The sequence below is a fragment of the Phyllostomus discolor genome, chromosome 4 (assembly GCF_004126475.2).
Source record: "Phyllostomus discolor isolate MPI-MPIP mPhyDis1 chromosome 4, mPhyDis1.pri.v3, whole genome shotgun sequence".
NCBI classification, from domain to species: domain Eukaryota; kingdom Metazoa; phylum Chordata; class Mammalia; order Chiroptera; family Phyllostomidae; genus Phyllostomus; species Phyllostomus discolor.
The window spans coordinates 81,577,272-81,594,689 of record NC_040906.2 but is presented as its reverse complement, the minus strand read 5'-3'; the positions used below and the strand labels follow the sequence as shown (position 1 = coordinate 81,594,689).

The 17,418-nt window shown below is 37.1% G+C and overlaps 1 protein-coding gene and 1 pseudogene across 2 annotated transcripts in view; both read right to left on the bottom strand.

The window, feature by feature from the left end:
- Positions 1 to 1,543, bottom strand: part of HNMT (histamine N-methyltransferase) — a 40,653-nt gene extending 39,110 nt beyond the window's left edge. Inside the window, exon 1 of one of the 2 annotated variants that reach the window (XM_028509383.2) lies at positions 1,334 to 1,543. In XM_028509383.2, the coding sequence (XP_028365184.1) occupies positions 1,334 to 1,470 (137 nt within the window). In that variant the 5' untranslated portion in view covers positions 1,471 to 1,543. The remainder of the gene's footprint in view (positions 1 to 1,333) is intronic. The other variant, XM_036023547.1, reaches the window with a different exon arrangement.
- Positions 1,544 to 11,009: 9,466 nt separating this feature from the next.
- The window catches only part of LOC114494874, a 52,017-nt pseudogene continuing 45,608 nt past the window's right edge, over positions 11,010 to 17,418 (bottom strand).

Here is a 17,418-nt window from a genome sequence, read left to right as displayed (position 1 = left end):
TGTATATACCTTGAAAAGAATGGTCATCATTTATTATGTTATATCCATTCCTGGTGCCTCTTCAAACCAAACTGATGGCTAAAGAAAACCAAGTGTCTGTATGAGCTATAGACATGAATACAAATGTTTAGTTCTGCAAAAGAAGTCAGAAACTAACTAGTTACTTTTAAGTTTAGAAATGAACAAATAAACCGAAAGAAGTAAACTATAACTAGTTTCCATTTAAGAAGTGTTTCTATATTTGCTGTCTGCTTTGATTTTTGCATCATTATTCTATTACTTTTTAATTATTAATAAATTATATAATACTCTACTTTTAAAAACCACATTTAAATTACATGTCAGTTGTAATAGGAAAATTTTTAAATATTTTAAAAACATATATAAAAACTAAACCATAAAAAAAACAGAAAGGGAAACACAATTCTATATATATCCAGCAATGTCTGCTCTGGTCAGGCAGAGGTACCATGCTGGTGTAAGAATTTCAAGCCTATAATAGAGAAAGCCAGCAAAAGATAAAATTTCAGTCTCCTTTGCTGTTGCTGATTGGATCTACAGTTAGTTATTTCTTCCCAGTTTTCCATCAGTATTTCCTGAAGCAGAGTAAGTTACAGCAATCCACCCCTAGATAGGTGATTTGATTATCTTCAGCATGTGGAATCTGTTACTCTCATAATGCTTATCAGCCCTGGCACAAATTGAACACATTAATCATGAAAAAAAGCAGTCTGCAAGAAGGATAGGAACTGGTGAGTTTCACTGATAACAGGAAAATGCTTTTTTCTTTTGGGCCACATTGCTAATATTAAGTTGAAAGGAGAAGACAGATATTTTTTGGAGAATAGCTATAATAATGAATAAGAAAAAGGAATTCAAACGGATATTAGGAGAACTGAGAAGCAGCCACTCGATCCTCAGGGACAAATAGTATTTGGTAATTATTTATATTTGACTTTAATGAAAACAATATTAGACTCCATTTGGGACATTTTTGAATGAGAAATTTAGGAGGGGGGTGAAAAATCTGAGCTGAAAGATTTTCATCTTATCTCTTCCCAAATGAATATGGATTTATGCCTTCAAATGGTTAATGCTTATTTCCATGCAGCTGGAAATGCTGCACAAATAGGATCCTTTGAATGTTTAAAGCAAACGTCTAACTAAGGTGCCACAGAAAAAAAGGGGCACAGTGGGGCGAGGAGGGAGGGGAACTGTCAGTAGCAAGTACTTAATTCCCTTGCCCAGCCTCCAGGGCTGGGCTCCACCCGTCTATCACAGGAAAAAAATCACGGAGGCTTGTCCCTTAGACAAAGTCATCCTTTTTTGTTACCTTGCTATTATGCCTGGCAGCTTGTTGTCCAAAAATTCCTGCATGCACTGGTGTTCCGTAGAATTGTTGAGAAACCTCCGAAAAGATTCAACATATCGGCTGTAATCAGAAACCAAGCTCCTCATGGGAGATGCCATATTTGATTTTCTGAGGAAGACAGGAAGGGAGGGAAAGTTTTAACTTCCTCTCTCCTCTTTTCCCAGTTCCTTTTTTCTCTCCCTGCCCCCACCGACTTGTTTTCAAGAAAATAAAAAACCTTGCTTTGAATTGAATAGGCATGGAAAGGCTGGTGTGCAAAGCTCATTGTTACGTTAAGTGGGACTTTTGCACTGATACTTGAACCACACGCAGTTGTTTTATACGAACTGGAGGTAGTAAGCAAGGCAGTAAATTCACTGCTAAAACTTATTTTACTCCCAAAGTTCAGAGAGTTGTAAAAACAAACTACAGCCTGATCACTTCCTGTTTTGTCAGCAGCTGCCTGCTACTAAGTTTCAAGTGGGAAAGTGGCTGCTTTCAGAGCCAAAGGTGACAAACACAGGGATAAATATGCCAGCTACAAAACTACAAAGCACTTCCTGAAATTTACAGCTGTTGAAATTTTTTAACATGGGATTACTGCCCTCACTCTCTTGCTTTCTGTGGAGAGTTTCATGCCTTCATGTCCCTCAACAGTTAACTTTAACCTCATCTGCTGCATGTCTTAACATACTAATTTGTTGTGATTTACGAAGTCTCTTCAGAATAAACAATCAGAGAAGAACCACAGAACTATTAGCTGCAAGGTCTCAAAAGCCTATAGGGAAGAAATGAGGGACTGGGAGTGGAATCTGAGGACAAGAATTCAGGGAAGGAGGGTAACAGCTGAGTTCATTGGACAGCTTCACTAAATACTTCTGAAAGTGGAATCATAGGTTCTCAGGGTTGGATGTGAGCCTTTGGAGGTCCAGTAATGTAACCCATCAAAAGATTCAGTGTTAGGGTATCCAAATGCTGAACCTTTTACCTGGGAAGTGGTCTTAAAGGAAGTTACCCTTTATCCAATGGAAGATTATTAATAATATTATACAACTCATGGAGGAGTTGTGAGAATTAAATGAGTTAATTTATGTACATCTCTTAGAAATGTGTCCGCATAAACCATTCCCTTTTCTGTTTCACTTCCAAAATGGCCCTCTAACATTCAGCATGCTCCCCATCCCTCTTTTACAAGCATTTTATGGTCTCATTACTTTCAGAGCCATAGGTTTTTATCCTAGGGGGAAAATGGAAAATCTGGAAAACAGATTGTGTCTATAGTTCCTGACTTGGCCACTAATGAACTATGTGACCTTGGCTAAAACATATGTTTCAGTTTTCTCATCAGTGAAATAGGAACAATGCATTATATCTCAGAGTTTTTGTGAGAACTACAGAGATATTTTTTATAAAATACTTAGCACATTATTACCGTTCCTGTAAGGTGCAGGCTGCTGCCTTCTGCAATCATAAAACAACAACAAAGTTGTTTTATTTATAGGTATCAAAAATTGATTTTCATATCATTTTCACATGTTTTGAAATATTATCACCCTCCTTTGGATTTCCTTCAATTATCTAAATATTAAAATTAGTTTTAGCTCATGGGCTGCTTGTACAAAAACAGTTGCTGGGTTGGATTTGGACCATGGACCTTAATTGGCCAACTCATAATTTAGCTCCTAGGCCTCCATATATTTGCTGCTTAACTCCCAACTCTATCCACCCAGCCTCGTCTTCCTCACACTGACTCTGAGCCTTTGTGTCTTACTATCTTCCACACTTATTTTAGAACTTAGCTCAAATCATTAATTTATGAATTCTTTGAACAAATATTTAGTAGGGGTCTAATGTGTGCTATTCTGCTGAGAAGAAATATCATTGATCTTATCTTCAAAGTTCCTACCTTTAACTAAAACCCAATCTTCTCGTAAGTTCATCTCCTGCCTCACTTGTCAAGTCTTCACTAAAAATGTGCTGTTCATATAAGTTTCATTAAGGATTTTCTCTCCATTCTCATTGCTTCCAGCCTACTTAAGACTTTTTTTTTTTCATTTGCTGTGCTATTTTTCTTTTTTTTTTTTAAAGAAAAATGTAGGGTTTAGCACACCCTTTTAATTTGTTTTTAAATATTTTTAAAGTTTAAAAGTTTTTATTTACTTTTCACAATTAACTCCAGTAGAGCTTTATTCTGTTATGATCATTTCCTATTTTTGTGTTATTTTTTTCAGTTTTTTAAAGAAAGGTAACCAATTAATCTCAACTTCTTTGAATTTTTTATTGTTTTACTTTTTACTGAATTTATTGGGATAACCTTGGTTAATAAAGTAATATAGCTTTCAAGTGTAAAATTTTATAATGCATCATCTGTATTATGTGTTCACCACCCAAAGTCAAGTCTCTTTCTGTCACCATTTATACCCCGTTTATCCTCTTCTCCTTCCCCCACCCCCTTTTCCTCTGGTAATACTGTTCATACTGTTGCCTGTGTCTGTGATGTGTTTTTTCTTACTTCTTTACCTTATTCACCCAGCTTTGCAAACCCTCTCCCCTCAGACAGCTGCCAGTATATTCTCTGTGAGTTTGTTTCTATTTTGTTTGTTTGTTTATTTTGTTCGTTAGATTCCACATATGAGTGAAATCACATGGTGGTTGTCTTTCTCTGACTGGTTTATTTCACTTAGCATAATACCTTCCAGGTCCACTCATACTGTCACAAAGGGTAAGATTTTCTTCTTTTTAATAATCAAGTAGTATTCCATTGTGTAAAACTACAGGAGCTTTTTAATCTGCTCATTTACTGATAGACATTTAGGCTGATTTCAAATCTTGGCTATTATAAGTAACACTGCAATGAACATGGGGGTGCATATATATTCTTTCAAATCAGTGTTTCAGGTTTTTTCAGATGTATTCCGAAAGGTGAAATTGCTTGCTTACAAGGCAATTCCATTTTTAATTTTTTGAGGTAACTCCACAGAGTTTTACACAGTGGCTGCACCAATCTGCATTCCCACCAACAGCACACAAGGTTTCCCTTTTTTCCACATCCACGCCAACACTTCTTGTTTGCTGAATTATGTCCATACAGATGATAGCCATGTTCACAAGAGCAAGGGGATATCTCATTGTGGTTTTAATTTGCATTTCTCTGAGGATTAGTGACATTGAACATCTTTTCATATGCTTTTGGCCATCTACATGTCTTCTTTGAGGAAATGTTTATTCAGGCCCTTTGTGCATTTTTTAATTGGATTATTTGTCTTTTCTGTGTTGGGTTTTATAAATTCTTTTTAAATTTTGGATATGACCCCCTATTAGATATACATGAGCAAATATGTTCTCCCGTTCAAGGGGCTTTCTTTTCACTTTGTTAATGGTTTCCTTTGCTGTACAAAATCTTCTTAGTTTGATCAAGTCCCATTCATTTATTTTTTCATTTGTTTCCCTTGGCTGAGGACATATATCAGAAAAAACATTTTGCTAAGAAAAATGTCTGAGGTTTTACTGCTTAGGTTTTTTTTCTATGATTTTTATGGTTTCAAGCCCTACATTTAAGTTTATAATCCATTTTCAGTTTATTCTTGTGTCTGTTGTTGAAACAGTCTTGTTTCATTTTTTTTGCACATATCAGTCCAATTTTCCCAACACCATTTACCCTAAAAATCTGTCTTTGCCCTATTCTATGTTCTTACCTCCTTTGTCAAAATCAAATATAATTGACCATAAAGACACGGGTTTAATTCTGGTCTCTTTATTCCATTCCATTGATCTATATGTCTATTTTCATATCAGTATCATGTTGTTTTGAATACTATGGCCTTGTAGTGTAGTCTGACATCAGGCACTGTGATTCCTACAACAGCTGTGGCTATTCAGGGTCTTTTGTGGTTCCATATACATTTTTGGAATATTTGTTTCACTTCTGTGAAATATTCCTTTACTATCTTAATAGGAATTGCATTGAGTCTATAGATTGCTTTGGGTAATATGGACATTTTAGTGGTGTTAATTCTTCCCATTCATGAACATGGTACATGCTTCCATTTATTTGTATCCTTCTATTTCTTTCTTCAGTGCCTTGCAATTTTCTGAGTACAGGCCTTTTCATCCTTGGTTAAATTTATTCCTAGGTATTTTATTTTACTATTTTTTTAATGGTATGGTTTTCTCAGTTTCCCTTTCTTATAGTTCATTATTGATGTGTAAAAATGCAACTGATTTCTGGATATTTATGTTGTATTCTGCTACTTTACTGAATTCATTTACCAGTTTTGATAGTTTAGGGGTAGAATCTTTAGGCTTCTCAATATCTGGTATCATATCATTGGCAAATAATGACAATTTTACCTCCTCTTTTCCAATTTGGATGCATTTACTTTTTTCTTTTTGTCTGATTTCTCTGGCTAGGTATTATGATTTCTCTGACTCAGTACTATGTTGAATAAGAGTGGTGAAACTGGCATCCTTGTCTTGTTCCTGATCTTAAGGGAAACACTTTTAGTTTTTGACTATTGATATGATGTTGGCTGTGGGCTTGTCATATACAACTTATATTATATTAAGGTATATCCTTTCTATTCCTACTTTGTTGAGACTTTTTATCATAAATATGTGCTGGATTTTACTGCATACTTTTTCTGTATCTATTGATATGATAATGGGATTTTTTATCCTTCATTTAGTTTATCTGCTGTATCACGTTTATTGATTTGTGGATATTCTACCAACCTTGTATCCCCAGAATAAATCCCAATTAATCATGGTGTTTGATCTGTTCAGTGTATTGATGAATCTGGTTTGCTACTCTTTTGTTGAGGATTTTAACATTAATGTTCATCAGGGATATTATCACATACTTTTGTTTCTTTGTAGCATCTTTATCTGGTTTTGGAATTAGGATAATGCTGGCCTTGTAAAATGAATTTGGGAGTCTTCCTTTCTCTTGAATTTTTTGAATATTTTAAGAAGGAGAGGTGTTCTTTTTTGAATGTTTGGCAAAATTAACCTGTGAAGCCATCCAGTCTAGGACTTTTGTTTCTTGGGAGTTTTTGTTTGTTTGCTTCTTTGTTTTGTTACAGTGTCCATTTCATTATTTGAAATTAGTCTATTCAGATTCTCAGATTCTTCCTGATTCAGTTTTGGAAGATTGTATGATTCTAAGAATCTAGACATTTCATCAAGATTGTCCAATTTATTGGCATATAGTTGTTTATAATATTTTCTTAAAATCCTTTATATTTCTTTGGTGTCAGTTATTACTTCTCTTTCATTTTGATTTTATTTATTTGGGTCTTCTCTCATTTTTTCTCCATGATTCTGGATAATAGTTTATCCATCTTATTTATATTTTCAAAGAAGTCTCTCTTGGTTTCATTAATATTTTGTAATTTTTAAGACTCTATTTTGTTATTTCTGCTCTGACATTTAATATTTCATTTGTTCTACTCACTGTGTGTTTTGTTTGTTGTTCTTTTTCTAGTACCTTTAAATGTATAGATTACTTATTTAAGATTTTTCTTATTTTTTAAGTAAGACTATAATGCTATGAATTTCCTTCTTAGGACAATGCTCACTCTGTTCTATAGATTTTGGGTTGCTGTATTCTTATTTTCATTTTTTAAGGTATCTAGTGGTACCCCTGTACATGGCATTAATTCTTCTGGAACTTGTGATGAGTGCCGAAACCCACTAGTACTGAACAATGAAGCATTTTCTCTTGCAGTGTGGCATCATGACTCATAAAAGTCCTAGCAAGTGTGACAGTTCCTGAGCAAGCACCTAGTGCTGAAACGTTTTTTTCTCCAAAATGCAACAAATACAGGGTTTGATGAGTCTGAAGCCAATAAGTACTGAGGCATAACTGTATTTTGATTTCTTCCTTCATCTGATGGTTTAGTAGCATGTTATTTACCTTCTGGAGAAAATACTTTATACGGATTTAATCTTACAGAATTTATGGAGACTTGTTTTATTTTGTAACATGTGGCCTATCCTAGAAAATGTTGCATATGCACTTGAAAAAAATGTGTATTCTGCTGCTTTGGGGTGAAATGCTCTGAAGATATCAATTAAATCCATCTGAAGTAGTGTGGCATTTAAGGCCACCATTTCCTTGTTGATTTTCTGTCTGGAAGATCTATCCATTGATGTCGATATGGTGTTAAAGTCCTCTACTATGACTATATGACTGTCAATTTTTCCCTTTATGTTTATCAAGATTTGCTATGTATGTTGGGTGCGTAAATGTTTATAAGGTTTCTATCCTCTTGTGGGATTGCTTCTTTTATAATTATATGATATTTTTCTCCATTTCGTACTATAACCTTTGTATTAAAAATGATAAGTATTACTACCCCAGCTGTTTTGTCATTTTCATTTGCATGAAATATCTTTTTCTATCTCTTTAATTTTAGTCTGTGTGTATCTTTTGTTTTTAGGTGGATCTCTTGTAGACACACATATATGTGTCTTGTTTTCTTATTCATTCAGCTACCCTATATCTATTGATTGGAGTATTTAAATCATTTATATTTAAAGTGATTATTGATAGGTATGTATTTATCACTATTTTATTCTTTATAATTATGTTACTCTGTTCCTGCTCTCATTCTCCTTCTCCTCCTTCTTTTTAAAGAAGACCCTTTAATAGATCTTATAATACTGGTTTGGTGGTAATGAACTCTTTTAGTTTAGTTTTTTATTTTATTTTTTGTCTGGGAAGTTCTTTATCTCTCCTTTAATTTTAAATGATAGTGTTGTTGGGTTGCTTTTCATCATTGATATTTCAAGCAACCCCTTCTGGCCTGATGTTTTTGTTGAGAAATCAACTGATTGTCTTATGGGAGCTCCCTTATAGGTAATTAACTGTCTTTCTCTTGCTGCTCTTAAGATTCTCTCTTTTTTCCTTAACCTTTGGCATTTTAATTCTGACATGTCTTGTTGTGGGCTGCTTTGAATTCATCTTGTTTGGGTTTCTCTGCACTTCCTGAACTTGTGTGTCTTTTTTTTTCTTCACTAGGTTAGAGATGTTTTTAGTTATTATTTCTTTAGATAGGTTCTTGATCCCTTTCTCTTCTTCTTTTAGTATACCTACAGTGTGGGTGTTGTTACGCTTTATGTTGTTCCAAAAGTTCTTTAAAATATCCTCATTTAAAAAAATTTTTTTCTGCTCCAGTTGGGTGTTTTCTGGTACCTTGCCAATTTGATTCTCTGCTTTATTGAACCTACTGCTTATGTCTTCTACTATGTTCTTCATTCCAGATATTATAATCTTCACTTCTGGCTGTTTTTTTTTTAAGGATTCTCTGTTCTTTTTCATGATGTTGAAGTTCCTCACTAAGTTTCTTGAGCATCCTTATAACCAGTTTTTTGGTACTGTATGGTAAATTGCTTGCTTCCATTTCAATTAACCCTTTTTTTGGAGAGTTTTCTCTGGCTCTCTCTGTTTCTTGTCTCCTCATTTTGGCTGTCTCTCTGTGCTTGTTTATACGTATTGGGTTGATTTTCTATATGTCCTGTGGGACCCGGTGGTGCAGTCTCCTTGATCACCTGAGTTAGGTGCTCCAGGAATGTCCCTCATGTGGATTATATGAGCACAGCGGTTGTAGTTGAGTCTTCATTGTTATTGGCCAATTTGTGTGTGAGGAGAATCATCAGGCTGGTTGGTGGTGATGATCAACCCCCAACTACAGAGTACTAGCTGCTGTGGAATTGCTGACTGCAGGAAGCAGATTTCACTTTAGGAGGGTCTGGTTTCTGCTAAGATCTCCCTATGAATATGCCACTGGTGAAGCTAATTGGATCCTGCTCTGATGTTGTCTGAAGCTGGCCACTGGGTGTGACTGTTCTGAGACCTCTTTGGGAGGGACTCAGGGGCAGATCCATGTCAAAACTGCTTGTCACTGGCCCTGGACAACATGTTGGGAGCTGCAAAGCAATCCACAGCTGTGGATTTTTCTGGGAATTGCTTTTTCTGGGAAGGACCAAGGCAGCCACAACTGTGAAGCTCACCAAGGCTGGCTTCTACCAGCACCCTGCTTGGGGCTTGTCAGCAAAAGGTCCAAGGTACTTTAATATCTGTCTGTGGCTGCCTCTTCCTGACAGCTGCCTGTTAGGATTAGTCACTGAAATAGCCTCTGGCAATTCTCAAGTTGCATGAAGTAGGTTCACAGTGAGTCACCATGTAGGAGCAAGTGGTGTTCACCAGATATGTAGGTTCCAACTTGGTGCCAGTGCTGTGTCTGAGGACACTCAGTCAAAGTCCCAAGGTATACCATATCTAGCTGCCCTCCACTGGGTGTCTATAGATCTTTGTGGTGGGGTCAGGCCTCAGGGTATCATCAGAGTGAGGCAAACAGAGGTTATTAGGTCCAAACAGACCACAATATATTAAGGGAAGAGTCTGTATTGGTTGGGCATGCAACAGAAAAATGACCCCTGTCTTAGAGCCACACAACTCAGTCTGTCCCAGATTCTGCTGGGAGCTTGAGCTCAGCAAGGCAGGGCCACCAGGTGTTGGGAAGGTTGGTCTAGCAGAACCACATGTAGGGGAGACACTGCTTGTCAGCTTCACAAGAAAGTGGGGGTGATGGCTTCCACCCCAAAGACACACAACTCAGTCACTGACACCCCGCTGAGTCTGCCCAGACCTCTACACCCTGGTCCAGAAAATTTAGTCCTCTGTAGAGCACAAGCTCTATAAGTTGGGGCAATAGGGTGACCTGAAGGTGAGATTATTTAATTCCCCAAGGCTCATGTATTATAGAGGGGAGTGCTCCATCCAAGAAAAGTGGCTTCTGTGGTGTGGCAAAATAACTAAATACAGAGATCCTGGTGGCTGTTCCTTCAGCTATCTCTCCAGAGCCACAAACCCAAGTCTTTCCTCACACAGCTATAGTCTGCTCCATCCTCCCTCTATCAGAGTCCAGAGTGAGTGGCTTCAAACAAGACTTTGTCCACTGGTCTTTTTAAGAGGACACCTTTGTCCCTAGCTAACTCTAGCCTCTTCTGGGTAGACAAAATCCTTGCTGCTTGTCACAGACAGATGTTACATGGGCACTCGAGTTGCATGAAGTAGGTTCTTCTTGGCTCTGGTACTTTGAATTTAGGAGCCTAGAGTGGGATTGAGACCCCACACTCCTCTGGGGGAAACTTTGCAGCTAAGATATCCCTTTGGAATCTCAGCTTCTACCTGGTTTGAGTGGGGACAGCCCTTTTTACATCTCTACCATTCTTCCCAAATCCTTGGAGGGTTCTTCTGTAAATCCTTGGTTATATCTGTTCAGCTAGCCTTCTGGTTATTCAGGCTGATTGCTCTATATTTTAGTTATAATTCCATTTTGGTCCTTGGAGAAGGTGAGTGTATTTTTCACCTACTTTGCCACCATCTTGTAATCTTTGAAGGTTTAAAAATGTTTAAATTTTATTATTCCTATGAAAAAAAAAAACATGATCTGAATGAATACCCTAATGGCGAACCACTGTAAAATGTTATAGCTGCATTTTGGGCAGAGCAGTAGGGATTCTCATCAAAGCGCTGCAGCTTTCTTCATGAGAAGGTCAGAGATATACTGGTTTGTGATACAGCAAATCAGTTGGGTTGATCTAAGTTGTTTTTCCTTCAGCAAGGGCTTCATTCATTAGAAGGACATTATATTTAACTTCCAAATTTGACTAACAATTTACTGATGAGATGTGTAACCTTTCAGTTTCTCTGATATTTTGACATATTTGCTGGGTTTTGAGACACATCCTGGAAGGCCACCATAACTTCTGGATCCTGTATGGCTGTAAGAATTGCTGTATCACTAAGAATTTCATTGAGCCCAGGTATTTTTGCCATTCCAGGCATGCCCCCTTCCCTTCCAGGCATTCCTACAGGAAAATTACTATGCATCTTTCCTTCAGGAAAGACACTTGGAAAAACAGCCATACTGAACTCCTGATTGTTGTCTGTCTTCTTTCTCTTTCTGGGCTCTCTCATGTTCTTTCTGAGCTCTTTTAATTCTTTCTATTCTTTCTTTGACCTCTCACTAGTCACATTTATGATTATACTTTCTTTTATGTTCTGAAATTTCTGTGGCCTTAGTTGAACTAACATTTTCATCATAATCCAGTTTACATGCAAAGTCAAGATCATTGTGTGCTTCTTCCCAACGTCCCAGAAGTCTGTGTGCTCTTCCTCACCACTTGTAAGGCTGAAGTGAAACAAGATATATTTCAATAGCTCTGCCACAGTCTCAGATGACTATTTTTGACTTCTGTAATTTGATGAAGAAACTCATTCTCTTTGCATTCAGATGGATCAGGTGAGGCTTTAGATTCATGGCACCTGTGAACAAGCTTTCTGTAGTTCACTGTCATTTAGGAAATCGATGGAAGCCATGTTTTTACCATTTGCCTGATCCTTCATCTCTTCAGTTATCTCTACATTTTCATCTCACATTCTTGAGAGGCATCAGTGTCTGTTCAATCACATCTTCATGGTCAATTTTTATTCTTACTTTTGCTTAATCTTTAATGTATTTTTCCATTACCTTTTAGTCTTCTTATACCCCACTTCTCCCAGCAATCGCCACACTGTTGTCAATGTCCATGAGTCATTATTGCTTTTTTTGCTCAATCCCTTTACCCCCTAATCCTCCCACCCACCACTAGCTGTCATCTGTTCTCCATCTGTGAGTCTGTCTCTGTTTTGCTCGTTAGTTCAGTTTGTTCATTAGATTCCACAGATGAGTGAAATAATATGGTATTTTTCTTTCTCTAACTGGCATATTTCACTCTAACATAATGTTCTCCAGGTCTATCCATACTGTCACAAAGGGTAAAATTTTCTTCTTTTTATAGCTGAGTAGTATTCCAATGTGTAGATGTCCATCTCAAACCTGTCAGAATGGCTCTCATCAACAAATAAACAAACAAGCGTGCTAACAAAGATGTGGAGAAAGGGGAATGCTTTTGAACTCTTGGAGAGAATGCAGACTGGTGCAGCCACTGGGAAAAGCAGTATAGAGATAGCTCAAAAATTTAAAAATGGATCTGATCTGCTTTTTGACCCAGCAGTCCCACTTCTGGGAATATATCCAAAGGAACACAAAACACTAATTTGAAAGCACACAGCACCCCAATGTTCATTGCAGTGTTATTTACAATCACCAAGGTATGGAAGCAGCCTAAGTGTACTTCAATAGATGAGTGGATAAAGCAACCATGGTCAATTTTTAGATCACTTTTCTCATTTGATGGTTTCTCTCTCTTTGTGTTTTCCTTCACCTACTTACTATCTGTTTTTCCTTTGTTGATATTTCTTCTGATTTAGTTTTATGAGTAGCAAGGGGTATTTTACCTCCCATGCTCTCCACCCATTCCCTCACAAAGTGCATTTTCTCTGTATGCAGAATGGTGGGATCCTGCTTACACAATTTCACAAAGGCCCAAAGCTTGCTCACTTTCTAGGGGTGTGCTCCATGGTTGGGAAGTGGTGAGAGTAAGCATGCACTGCTAAATTTGCAGCCAGATTCCAGGCCCAGGGTGCAAACTCACTGTGATTTTGTGGAAGGTGTTGGCTGCCAATAGGCAGAACAAACTGCTATTTTTCTTATTTGTCTTCCTATGTTAGGAATCATGCAGATTCTAACCAACTTTTCATTGCCACTGTCAAATTTAGTGTTTTAAAGCAGTTTTAATAAAGTCACCCCTCTCCTCCAAATATCTACTCTCTCCCCACTGCCCCCCCCAAGTTAAGCCCAAGACTCATTCTGTGACCCCCAAATCATTTTACTGTATGGTTGCCATGACATTCCTTCAAATCATGCTGCCTCTCTGGATATATCCCTGTGCTTTCCTGTCTGTTACCTCTCCTCATAATAGTTTCTTCTGTAATGCCCTGCTTCTCCTCTTACCCCACCCATGGAAAATTTTTCCATTTTTCATGTACTACCACATTCATGAAGCGTTCTATATTTCCCTTAAAAGGATTTGTACTCATGCTCTTAATCTGCTAAGCCTCTTGCAATTTTGATAGCATTTGTCCTAGAGTATCATTTATTAATATATTTGCCTTATCTGCCCCACAAGTCATCATGTGATTGCTAGCCCATAAGGGTGGGAACTGAATGCAACTACTTTCCCTGATGTGTGCTGCCCACACTAGCCTTCCAGTTATTTTAAATGATTCAGAATGTGCTTGATCATTTCCACTATCAAAATACTCTCCATCATTAGAAAGCCTTCATCCTTCTCATTATTGAGCATCTCTGTCATTAATACAATTATAATTCCACCTATATACTTGTCATATGCCAGAAACTCCTTGGATCTTTTCAAATTTAGTATAAGATTTTTTACTTTGCAGTACTTCTGTGAGCTTGCCTTTATACAGATGAGAAAACTGTGATTCTGAGAGTTTAGTTTGTTTACTCAAGGACACCTAGCTAGGAAGTAACATAATTCTAGTCTATCAAATCTCAAGACTAGTGTTCTTACAAGTCTTTGTATTCAGCCAAATTCTGCCTTGCTATAACTTCTACATAGTACTCATATCTCTGGTTGCTTAAACTAAACAGAATGATTCTAATTCCTTCTTCATATAATACCCATTAAAAATTTGAAATTGGCTCATAGGATAGCTTTACTTTTAAAGGTGTCTTTTTAATAATTTTTAGACTATTTGAGCTGCTATAACAAAAATACCATAGACTGGGTGGCTTATACAACAAGTATTTAGTTCTCATTGTTTTAGAGGTTGGGAAATCTAAAATCAAGGTGCCAGAAGATTTGGTGTCTAGTGAAAGCCCATTTTCTGGTTATCAGATGATTTATCATTGCCTCATCACATGTTGGAAGGGGCAAGAAAGGTCTTTGGAATCTCTTTTGTAAGAGTACCTAATCCCATTCATAAGAGATGTATCTTCATGACTGAATCACCTTCTAAAGGTCACTACCTCCTAATGATGCAGGTGTTCCAGGGGCAAGGTTCATGAACCACTTTGAGTCCTTGGCTTCATGCAAGAAATAATTCAAACACTAGCCAGCATGAGCTTAAAGTAAAAGACAATTTATTAGTGAGACAGTGGGAAAGAGAATGGGTATTATAAACAACACCTCTGACCCACTATGATCTGGAAGAGTCTGGATTCAAATTCATGTTTTTAACTCCATGGACTGTTTCTTTTAAATTACATCCTATTACCTCTCACATTCTGTACCCTTCCAACATGAAGATTATTTTCCATGTTAGAGAAGACTGGAACAAAGAAAATATGAAGTAATTCTGTATGCCTCCTATCACATATTAATGTACAGTTGGCTTTTCATATTAGCTGTTTTCACATCCACTATGGGGGGAATTTATTCTGTAGAGGCTCCCTGGCTGCCATGGATGAGAATAAGTCTACCAAGACATGATCTGCTTGGGAAGGAAAGGTGGCTAATCTCTCAGAGGAGAAGGGCCTTAAGCCTCTTTCTCAATGTGCTTTTATTGGATTTAGTTTGTATAGGAACACAGGATGTATACATAAAGCTCATCAATCATTGTCAGACAGTGATGATTAAGAACTGTAAGGGTTTATTCTGAGTCAGGGTCAGATAGAGTGACACCAAAGGGCCATAAAACCTTGGGAAACAAACTTATTTTATGCTTGAACCCTTATCATTTAAATTGAGAGCGTTCTTAGTAAAGCAGGTTTCATGGGATTTTATGTCTTCTTTCTTAAGCCTGATCACCCCAGGGAACTGCCTTTTCAAGCACAGGGCCACACCCCGCTTCGGCATTGTTTTGGCTTAAGTCAGGCAGAGGAAGTAAGGCAGCCAAGAGATTAGGAGACTTTTTAACAGAAAGAATGAGTACTCAGGCTATAGCAAAGCCAAAGGGTAAATGTCTATCACCCCTTTTCTATAGTCTCCTAAGTCCTTCCCTGATGGTCCCTTCATGACCATGCCTGTCTTAGGTTGTTCCTCCCTTGAGGAATCTTACCTGTCATTGACTATTCAGCCACCCTCCAGGGGCCAAGCAGGGTTAACTAAAGAGGGCAGAGGCTGTGCCCCTGCCAGGAGGATAAGTTTAGTCTCCTTAGTGGCTTATGGCCCCAAGGTCTTTTTACTCAGCCTTAGCCATGGGAGGTTACAGCTTCTGAAAACAGGCAGGGCATTTCCCAACAATCCAGAGATTCAATCAACTGTTGATTAAAAATATTTGGAAGTAAAAAAATCTCAGAAAGTTCCAAAAGTAAAACTTGAATTTTTCATGCACTATGAAAAATTGAGCACTATGCTGAATCCATGTGAATGAAATGGTATGTAAGTATACCCTGCTGTAGCCTATGTGCACTCCATGCACCTCATTCTCTGACTCTTTGGTAACCCTCCTTCACTAAATTCAAAGCTATTTTCCATTTTTAAGCATATATCAAATCATCATAATACACTATTTGGAAAACATAAGCGGATCATAGTAATTACCCATGTGATCTCGATGGTGTAAAATAATTAAGGTCTACTTATCAATATGGCTTATTAAAAATAAAGCATATGTGTGTAGGTATGTATATATGTATTTATGTATTATTTCCTATATAAGCATCTAAGAGTTGTTGCTATTACCTATAGCACCCGAATAACTAGCTCTTTTCCCTGGATGTTCTATAATGAGACATCATACATGGGGTGTCAGCCAATTTAAGTAGCTATAACATGGCTTCTCATAAGCACAGTTGATGTTACATTTTAGTTATCAATTCCGAATGCATTTTGTACAGTCAAATGAAATTTGCTGTCAATAAACACATGATTAAACAAGGATATATAATGTATACAAAGTACATATAAAATCTCTTTATTCTGCTAGTATAAATAAATACTTCAACTGGTGTAATTCTAGGAGTGATGGAATGCAGATTGGATCAGAGATAGCAAAGGTGTATGGAATGAAATTGGTAACTTTTAAAAATATGATTTTGGGAATCCTGAATACACGTGTGAGTTTCTTGCCTCTGAAACATCATACCACTACCAAAAAAAAAAAAAAAAAATAGCCACAGAGTGATTTTTGCTTTATACCAATGCCTGCTCTTTTTTATTGTCTGCTTTTTAGTTTGGTTGCCAAAAGAAATGCTGGTTGGTATTTCAAATTTGGTTAAAACTTTTCACAGTGTTGGGCCTTTCATTATTCAGATAAACGCTAAAAAGCTCACCTGGTCTTCATAATACTTCTGCCAAAATCATTTTCTTAAGGTTCTGTTTATCACCTTTTTATCTCTAGTCAGGATAAGAAATGAATGCATATTGTAATTTAATTTGTTTAAGGAATTTATTTTGTTTAATTTGATTTTAAAATACTAACTGCGATCTGGTATTGAAAAGAGATAGCTTGAAATCCTTAATAACCTTATCCAGAGAAGTTGCCTTAGTGAAAATGGAGGGAAAGGGGGAAATAGATACTGATGACTGTTGGGAACAAGGAAATTAAGAACTAAATTTAACCTTAATAGACAAGAACCACATTGTAGCTAAAAGGAAATGATAAGGAAGACACAGGGCAGTTAAGCAAACATCCCGTGTCTAGCAGATGCTCTTCCCTAGGTAGGTTAGATAAGCAATGCTTTGCAGTTTTTAATGAGAAAATAGAAAACAAGCTAGCTAGAGCCAGGAGATTACTAGGTTAATGAACAAACAGCCTGCCTTCCCGCCTTATGCAAGAATGCTTGGTTTGAAATTCCCGCACGCGGTCTTTGTAAGCGAATTGCTAACTGCCACATCTGCTTCTGTATAACGCTTGCTTGCCCACCGCTATATAAGAACGTAGTTGTAAGCGCTCGGCGCGTCTCTTGTTTGTAGCTCCTTGTGGGCACTGTGTTGCTGGACACTTTGAGAGTTTGACCTTGCGCAGGTTAAACTTGGCCAATAAAGTAACATCTTTGATACCCTGAAAGTCTCCGATATTGGTTCTCAAGTGTGCTGGATGCTACAATGACATTTAAGCAAATGATTTTAGAAAACTTATAGAATGAACAAAAATTATGTATAAAAACTCAAATTTGAATTAGAATTCCAAGCAATGCCTCAGTGAA